The sequence below is a fragment of the Capsicum annuum genome, chromosome 8, assembly GCF_002878395.1.
Source record: "Capsicum annuum cultivar UCD-10X-F1 chromosome 8, UCD10Xv1.1, whole genome shotgun sequence".
Taxonomy (NCBI): domain Eukaryota; kingdom Viridiplantae; phylum Streptophyta; class Magnoliopsida; order Solanales; family Solanaceae; genus Capsicum; species Capsicum annuum.
In genome coordinates this window covers 112,982,879-112,992,643 of record NC_061118.1, presented here as the reverse complement: position 1 = coordinate 112,992,643, position 9,765 = coordinate 112,982,879, and the positions used below count along the sequence as shown (strand labels likewise).

The 9,765-nt window shown below is 33.0% G+C and overlaps 1 protein-coding gene across 1 annotated transcript; it reads left to right on the top strand.

The window, feature by feature from the left end:
- Positions 1-6,867: 6,867 nt before the first annotated feature.
- On the top strand, positions 6,868-9,228 carry LOC124886628 (pollen-specific protein SF3-like). The gene is made up of 5 exons (XM_047395501.1): positions 6,868-6,922; positions 7,903-7,973; positions 8,673-8,778; positions 8,892-8,985; positions 9,102-9,228. Exons 1-5 carry the CDS (start codon positions 6,868-6,870, stop codon positions 9,226-9,228), a joined length of 453 nt encoding a protein of 150 aa, XP_047251457.1.
- The last annotated feature ends 537 nt before the right edge of the window (positions 9,229-9,765 follow it).

Below are 9,765 nucleotides of genomic sequence, written 5' to 3'. Positions count from 1 at the left end.
ACAGTAGAGGTTAGGAAGAAGAAAAAAGTAATTATACATATACTCTCAAATATGAAACCAAAAAGAATTGCAACTCCTCCTCCTCCATAAGTTGATGAAGTTTAGGGACCACTGAAGAAGATAGACATATATGCGGAACTTGATGCCAAATCGAAGGCTGATTCCAAGCATCGTGCAAAAGACTTCACCATGAATACCTTTTCTCCCCAATACTTCAAGAATATGATAGATATGAGGTATTAGTACGTGGACACGGTAAGTTTACTTTTCCTAACCTAACCTTCTAATCTACTTCATCTTACATTCTGGTGTAATAGGTGGTTTATCTTTTGCAACAGATTATTCATTTGTTGCATAAGTTGCATTAGATGGGTAATCTATTAACAGATTCATAGAACCCATGCAATAGATGGACCATCCGTTGCATCTTTATACTTTATTTTTTTTAAAAAATTACTAACCTATTTAAAAATTATCTTCTTATATCACAGTATGTTGATGAAATTCTCTACCTCATGAGGGGTCGGCAGTTATCATACTCATATGCTCATGATGCTAGCGATATGATAATGGACTTCAACTTTTATAATAATTTCAAAAATAGGTGCGATAATCCCAGTGCCCTAGCGACAACTCCTGGTGAACCGGGATTTGATATGTTAGTTTCTACGTTCGACTGGGATCAAGATTTGATTGACTATGTTAGAGGAAAGAGGCCATATACAGATGGCAAGTATTGAATCAGGACAAAGAGAATTCTTGCAGTTATGAACCTAGACGTAAAACATCTTATGGATCTTGAGATACTACTCGAGAATGGAAAGATGAAGGTTTATGACTGCAACTTACCTTTATATGAGAAGGCCAATTTTTTTTACCAAGATACAACCACTATTGGACTTGTTTCCCAGATTGTTGAACTAAAGTGGCCTGATGAATCCTTTTCCAAGGAAAGTGTTGAATGAAAAATAGACTTTTAAAGGTTGCAACAAGGACAAGGACCTTGAAAAAAATTTGATCAGTTCCGCTTGCGGGTCATACGCGCTTGCATACATCGAATGTTTGCTAACCTACATAGAAATGTCCAAGCCAAGCACCTTACTGAATGACAACACTGTGGCAATGATGCAAGAGGTCTGGGCTTATGGGGTACTAACTAAATGGTTGGAGCATGTGTATAAAAAAGATGTAGAAACACCATGGCAATTTTTATTCTAAGTATACATGTAGTGATAGTTTTTTATGTTTGATGAAAATTGAATTGGTTTATTAAATTTGAGAACTTATGAATTAGTACAAAAGATAAATTCTAAGTTCAAATATTGCAACAAGTGCATTATATAGATATAGACATCTACATAATGTAGCAGATAGTCTATCTGTTATAATAGATAGGTCTTCTATTAGAACAAATCAAAACAGTAGGAAGACCTATTTGATAGTTTCCAACTGATGACCTACATGTTGCAATATATTTCTAAATCTGTTTGATAATTTCTCACATATATATTGTATGTTACAAAAAATCAATTATCTGTTGCAATATTTGAATCTAGTATTCTATTTCAATTAACAAATTCAAATTTAAGGATAAAATAAAATTTACAGAGAAAATAATGTCAATTTAAGGTTAAAATAAAATTCATAGACAATTAATTGTATATTGTTTAAGTAATGTCAATTTTTTTTTATTTTTCTATGATTGATGACAATTGTATGCTTTTATAAAATTTGCAAACTTATAAATTAGTACACAAAAAAATGCAACAGATAATGGATTCGTTGCAACAGATATCACATCTATTATAAATTATCAAATAGGTCTTTCTACTTGTTTGAATTATTCCAACAGAGAGACTATCTATTGCAATAAATGGTTCATCTATTGCAATAGTAATGTTATTTTAATTAGTTCCAACAGATGTGATATCTGTTGCAACATCGGTCGTCTGTTGAAATATTTGAATCTAGTATTCCATTTTAATTAATAAGTTGAAATCTAAGAATAATATAAAATTCAAAGAAAAATAAAATATATCGAAGCCTTCACAAATTATATTTTATTGAATAAATCAACAAATAAATAAAATGTAAAAAATTATTATGGCTTTGACAAACTCAATCTATAAAGATATACTCAATATTGACAAATTGTTCTTCATCCGGTGCTATGAGATTCATCTTTGGTCATCGTGGATCTTTAATGTCACTTGCGTACGATTTTTGAGCCTTCGATTTTCTATATTTCCATAAAAGAGTAGCATATCTTTTACGGAGTAATTTGACATGAAGTCTGTCATTAAGAACTTATAATCCATCACTCAAATACTCGACCTAAGAGGCAACAAAAAGACCGCAATTCCTGTATTTGTAAAAATCAGATGGTCCATATCTTGCAATTAATGTAAGAGTTGTGAAATTTATGAAATGAAACAAAATCATGACACTTATAGACTATCACTGGATTGTTGAGCAATTCCTTCAACATATTCTAAATCAAATGGATTACCTATTTTATCTCGATATGCTTCAATCGTCGATCAATCAGTACGAATCTTTTGGTTCAAAAAACCACTTATATCAAGGTAAGTAGACAATATTTTGGCTAACTTTTCTATCTCAGATGATGGCCCAGAACGTCTCCTTCACAACATCGAGTCATAAACTCGGATGCGCCTCTTTTTTAATAAGAACGACAACCAATACCCAATGGAACTTATCACCACAATTAATTGGGATGTACAATTCATTGACCAAGTGACAAGGTAAGCCAATTGGAATGCCAAAACCTTTGATGATATTGATTAAACATTCCTCATTTTGGGGAACTTCCAACTGTTATTGACAAAGATCGTAGGCCTTATTGATGTAAACTTTAAGCAAATAATTGCCTATCGTGTATCTATATTGTTGTTGTGTTTGCAACTTAGGCCTTTTTCCAGAGGTATTAAAAATGACATATTTCAGATTATGTAATAATAAAATTACTAAATAGATTCAACCTGGCCTTTGATGTGTGTGTGTGTAATATTTAAACCTCATCATTCCAGCAAGTTTGAGGTTGTGACATCAAATAGAACCAATTCTTTATTTTGGGATGTGCAACAATAAAGTCGAACATATCAAAACCAAGTCTAGATTGGTTCACTTTGTAGTGTTTGTCTTTTCTGCATGATTTATATGTGTTAATATCGTATTTTTACAACAAGAATTGTGTAAATCAATTTTTTTAAAATAATTTATGTACCTGTTGCTATGAAGCTTTTTTAATAGCCCATCAATAATCCATTTTAAATAGTCATTGATCAACTTTGTTAGTTCTTTGAGAGCCTCATCCGAGATGTTGAACCCTTCAAATGGATAATTCTTCCGTTCTTTTGGACTGAAAGGCTTCGCTTTTTCTTTCTCTTTGGAAACAGTTGATGGATTATCAACTGTGGTATACTGTTCAGCCGTAGCTTCAACTATGACATCCACCTGGAATGCTAAAATTGTCAGTGCAAATCAAGAGATTCAAAAAAATAAGAAAAAAGATAACTCATCAGTTGGAGCAAATCAAACAGGTCTTCCTGCTGTTTTAATTAGTCACAATAGATGACCCATCTATTGCAATATATAGGTCATCTATTGGGATAAATTAAAATTGGAGGGTGACCTGAATGATAATTACCAACGGATAGCTCATCTGTTGGAATAAACTAAAATAGTAGGGAACTTTTGATGTAATTTATCTCAACAGATTACACATCTGTTACAATAAATAGGTCATCTGTTGGGAGAAATTAAAATAGTTGGAAACCTGTTTGATTTTCTCTGACAGATGAGACAACATTGCAACATATAATGCATCTGATGCAATGGGATAGTCATCTGTTGCAATCGATGTCTATATCTGTTTGATAATTTCCAATAGATATGTCATATGTTGAAACAGATATATAGTCTGTTTATTTGTTAGAATAGATGATAACTATTTACTTTATTCTGCTCTTGCTGCTCTCCCGTGGCCCTTGTACATTGCTCAAAAGTGCAAGATAAAGACAGAGCGATTACAATTTTGCTCTTTTCAATACTTGATAATGCCTTGAAAATTTCTTTCCTTCTCCTCTTAGCCACCTTAATCTCTAATGGAGTGTGCGGATATGAAATCCTCTTTGATGGAATGACACTCCTCTTAGATGTCAATTTCTTTACAGAAGCAGTTAATGCATTAATAACATTAATCACTCCATCATGTTTCGCCTTGTAGTTTTGACATTTACAAGCAAAACATTCGCTAGAAGGGGCTAAATCTGTAAAATAAATATGATCAAAATCATAATGGTTTGTTGTTTTAAAAACTGAAAGTGGAGCATCATTAGCTCCAACAACAGCACCACTACCACCACCACTATCACCACCAACAGCTCCATCACCACTAGCACCATCAACAACAACAAGCCCACCCTCTAAAATTATTTTTCTTGTGATGATTGTTGCTCAAAATAATTTTTTTTATTCTATCAATAACGTTAGGGATCGATAAAGTTTTCATTGATCGTAAAGTAAAAAAAATGACATCTTCAACTCTCGATTGGTCAGAACAAGCCAAATATGCACAATCTAAAATAAATCAGTACATATATTAGAATGATGATTAAATCATTTACAAAAATCATTAATTAAAATAAAAATTTAATTAGAATTAGACTTACTGCTTCCTTCGGAGGGTTGAAGAGATCAAGAATTTTTTTATCAGTTTTGGCCGACAATTATCTCAGGATTCTTGGACATGAAACTTCTTCCTGATAGTTTACTTGTTGTCTCAAATAAGGAATCACTTCAAACACCTAAGCCTATAAAATAACGTAAATAAATCAAAAGCATTATTCAATAAAAAATAAATGAATCATAATAAAAAAATATTTACCATAAAAGCCCCTGAAAATCCATATAAGTTGACTTCCTTTGGTGTTAACGGAGTCAAAACATATTTAACAGACATTTTGAAGCTTTCATAACCCAAGAATAGTTGTTAAATGTCTCAAGATCCTAGGAGAGCTTTATTAAACCAAGTGGTATGTTATTGTTAACGTCTCTTGCCCAAAGAATATTATGTACAAGACAAACCAAGCACAATGATGACTTGTGCTTCTTTGAAAGTCTTTTACCTCTCAACGCTTCTATCAAATTTTTGTTTTTGAAGTTTGGTCTAACAAGTGACACCAAGTCACACATCACTTGACTTGCCTTTGCCTTTTTTGAGTGTGCGGAGTGATTTTTTGGGTTAGACTAGGTATAGGTTGAGAAGGAAAAAGAGGATAACAATTTAGTCAAGTAACTTTGGCAAATTCCTTCCAATCAAAATAAACAGGCATGCCACAGTAATTTATCTACACCTTATTCATCTTATCTTTATTTTCATACAAAAACCTACACTTGAGAAGATCATATACCATGCTCATTTGAAAACAAGCATTGTTGTCCTCTAGCAAATTAAGATATTGCCCAAAGCAGCTGTCCCTGAAATAAGCATCTAATTTTTGGTCTCGAAGTATTTTTTGAAAGCATCAAAAGATTTTTTCATGGCTGACTTAACCACCAAATCACCATTTAAATTTGTGGCACCATCGCATTGCATTCTCGCAGGATAACTATCAATACTGAAGGTTTTGACCAATTATTTAGTGGAAGGGCTATTAGCATTTGGATCATCTCTTTTGAAACATTCATTATATATTTATTATCTTTTGCTTCTCATTGAGACATCACTTGTAAAGCAAGCTCATAGGGTGGTAGATGTAGCCTAGCTTCTTCACTTGTTCATTTACTTGGACTTGATTCAGTTTCTTTTCTTTTGGGAGCCATATTATCTAAAAATAATAGAAAAATAAAAAAGATTATAGTTGATTAATGCATCGTTAAAAAGAGGATAACAATAAATCTAGCATATACAATATAGTAAAATAACAGTTCCAACAGATCACACATTTATTGCAACTGGTGGGTTAATTGCAACGAATGAGTAATCTGTTGGTAACAATAAAAACAGTTTCAATATTATTGTGATTTCTTCCAACAGATCACTCATCTATTGAAATAGATGACTGATCTGTGCAATAAATCATTCATTTGCTGCAACATATGTATGATCTGTTGGAACCTTTATCAAATGCCAATATTGTTTAGATTTCTTCTAATAGAAGGTTGTTCTGTCACAACAGATGTATGATCTATTGGAAAAAATCAAGTTTGGACATGTCATCCCATTGGAATAGTTGATAGGATTTTATCCAATAAATGGTTCATTCGATGGTTCATCTGTTGCATCAGATGGTAAATCTGTTGCATCAAATGGTTAATCTGTTGCATCAGATGGTTAATCTATTGCATTAGATGGTTAATCTGTTGCATCAGATGGTTAACCTATTTCAGAAAAAATCAGTTGCAAGATTTTGTTCAATAGAACAACAACAATATCACCATTTAATATCAAATACACCATTTTTACCAAGAACAAGAACAAATTAAACCAGCAATGCAACACCAACACAACACGCATACCAAGAACATCAACAATGACTAAAAACACCAACATTATTGTTTTGTTTATACAACTACAAACAACAAAAATCAAAATTCAAAAAACACAACAAACATCAAAAAATCGAATCAACAGTTTGAAACAAGAACTACAATAACAATAAAAAATCATATTTCACTACGGAAAGAGAAGAGAAAAAATACCAGAAATTAGGATTTTCTCAAATTTAAGCAACAAATATTAAAATTGTTAACGAATACTAGAAGAGAAGTTGGATCAAGTTCCTCTTTTTCTTTAAAACTAAAAAGCCATAAGTTTTTACCCGTGAAAGAATAAAAGGGACGATGAAGAACTCGAAGCTGTTGTCGTCGGAGAGCAATGCTGTCACGTCGATCGACGGTTGAAAGTCAAAAAGAAACTTGAAACCAAACTATTTATCGTCGAAGGTTGAAGTCACCGGGGATTGAAGGGAGAAATTTGCAGAACTGTTTGTTGGGAGAAGTTTGAGAGAAACTGTCTCGAGAGAGAGAGGGTGAGAGAGAAGAGAGACAGTTGATTTAGATAGGAAAGAAGGGTGGGTTGATTTGTAGTTTTGAAAAGAGTACTAAGTTTTGAAAATATTAATCAAGTCCACAATTAACTTAATCAAGTTTTCTAATTATGTTTGACCTTTTAAGTTGGTCAATATCACCAATACCACTTTCAAGACTTAAAAGACACATTTCCTTCAATTTTCTCTAGAAAGTGAGTATTACATCAAATTGATAAAAATGATACTTGTTTTAAGAAAGTCAAATTGGGTGTTTGGCTGATTTTTTTAAGTGATTTATAAGTCAAAAACTAAGGGGTCGTTTGGTGTGAGGTATAAGGGATAAATAGTCTCTAAATAAAATGACCTATTTTATTCCACGTTTGGTGTGAGGTATTTATTAGTCACTCCCATGATTATTTATCCCACCATTTACACCATAGTGATGGGATAAGTTATCCCATATACATGGTGGGATAATTAATCCAAAAATTAATTATCACGAGATAACTTTTTCCCAACCAAACAATCCCTAAAAGTTAAAAGTAGGTAGCAATCAATTTTTGACTTTTGACTTTTATTTGTATTTTTTAAGTCTAAAGTAAAGTGTTTAAAAGCATTTTTTAATTTTGTCAAACATCTCCAAAAAGAAAAAACTTAAAAATAAAAAATAATTAAAAATAAATCAATTCAAGCACTCTAAAAATCATTAACTCAACAGCAACAAACAATTTGATGGCTAGGAGGTCGCGGTTTTGAACTCCCCTAATGCCTTCTCAATCTAGCTCGTCGCACGGGGTTTACCTAGTGTGATTTACATCTCCTATGTGGTTTACGAGCGATTTCACAGTGAGAGGTTTACCTAGTGCGCACAAAGAGCTCACTCGAAGGACAGAGGCTGTGGTAGAGGTTGTATCGGCTGTGAGTTTTGCTGGAATTCCAAAAAAAAAAACTTTAACTAATATATGGTTAATGTACTAAACCTTATCCTGATATTGTGCTCATTTTATGATTCTTTTCCTTCTATTGTACTCATTCTTCTGTTTAACCTTTGACTTTTTTCTTTTTATAATTTTATATAATGATAACAAAAAAGGGTCAAAAATACCCCTGAACTATTTGAAATGGATCAAAAATACCTCTCGTTAATTTTTTGGCTAAAAAATATCCCTCCGTTAAATATTTGGCTCAAAAATACTTTCCCCTTTAACAGAATTTCACCAAGCATGCCATCTAGGTAAAAAGAGCCACGTGGCTATGCCACATCACCATACACGTGTCAAAAGTGTGGATAACCACCTTTTCAAATATAGCCACATTTGTAAATATAACCACATTTCATCATCCCATTTCCGCCACCCCTTTCATCCTGTTGCCGCCGGTGGTTCTCCAATGAGGGTAATTCAGTCAATTTACTCTGTAAATCCAATCTATTTCAATCTACAATTAACAAACCCAATGAAATCAGAGAAATATTTTGGCTGCAAGAACACTGTCTACCCAACCAAAAAGGTAACACCTTCAATAAGTAATTTTTTACGTAAAATTTGTATAGTTGACGTGTTTCATGCTAATGTTTTGCAACAGATGCTACATTAACACTTGATTTTGTGTTTATAGGTATCAGTTAATGGTATACTATATCACAAGAGCTGCTTCAAATGTTGCCATGGAGGCTGTGTGATTAGCCCTTCCAACTATATTGCCCATGAAGGGCGTCTTTACTGTAAGCATCACCATATTCAACTTATCTAGGAGAAAGGCAACTTAAGCAAACTTGAGGGTGACCACGAGATAAATCCCGCAATGACAACAGAAGTTACTGCAAATCATAAACAGCTGAAACAGTTGATCGTGTCTTAGCTTTCTGCTATCATGTCTACCTGTCTCCTATATTCAAGAATCTGAATGTGCTACGCGTTATTTCATTGAGGTCTTCAGTAGCATCCATTAATGTGCTTTCGTTCGGCAACCTATGTTTTCTCTCATCTTGCATTTATTTGATGCTGAATTGTAATCTACTTCTGTGTTAACTGTAGATTGAAATAGATCGGATTTACAGAGTGAATTGACTGAATTACCCTCATTGGAGAATCACCGACGGCGAAGGGATGAAGGGGGTGGCGAAAATGGGATGATGAAATGTGGTTATAATTGCAAATGTGGCCATATTTGAAAAGGTGGTTATCCACACTTTTGACACTGTATGGTAACGTGGCATGGCCACTTGGCTTTTTTTTTACCTAGATGGCATGCTAGGTGGAATTCTGTTAAGAGGAGGGGTATTTTTGAGCAAAATATTTAACGGAGGGGTATTTTTAAACCATAAAACTGAGAGGTATTTTTGATCCATTTCAGATAGTTCAAGGGTATTTTGACCCTTTTCCGTAATGATAATCATATAAAATCCTGAAGCTTAATAAATGTGGAAGTCACTCATTTTTTTAGCATCTATTGAAGATAGACGCTATTGGATTTTGTGAATAAATGTTGGATCGGGGCTTTTCGAAAGGCATTAGGTAAATGCAGGGAGATCCACACGAATTTTTTTTTCAAGGATTGATTTATTCATGAAGCTAGAAAGATAAGAGCTTTAATCGTAAACCTGTTCATTCATCAGCTCGCATTCAACGATACAAAAATTAAATAACTTAAGCTGCATTTTAAAATAAAATGAGCAAAATTTAGTTTTTACTATGAATCAAGATAAGAT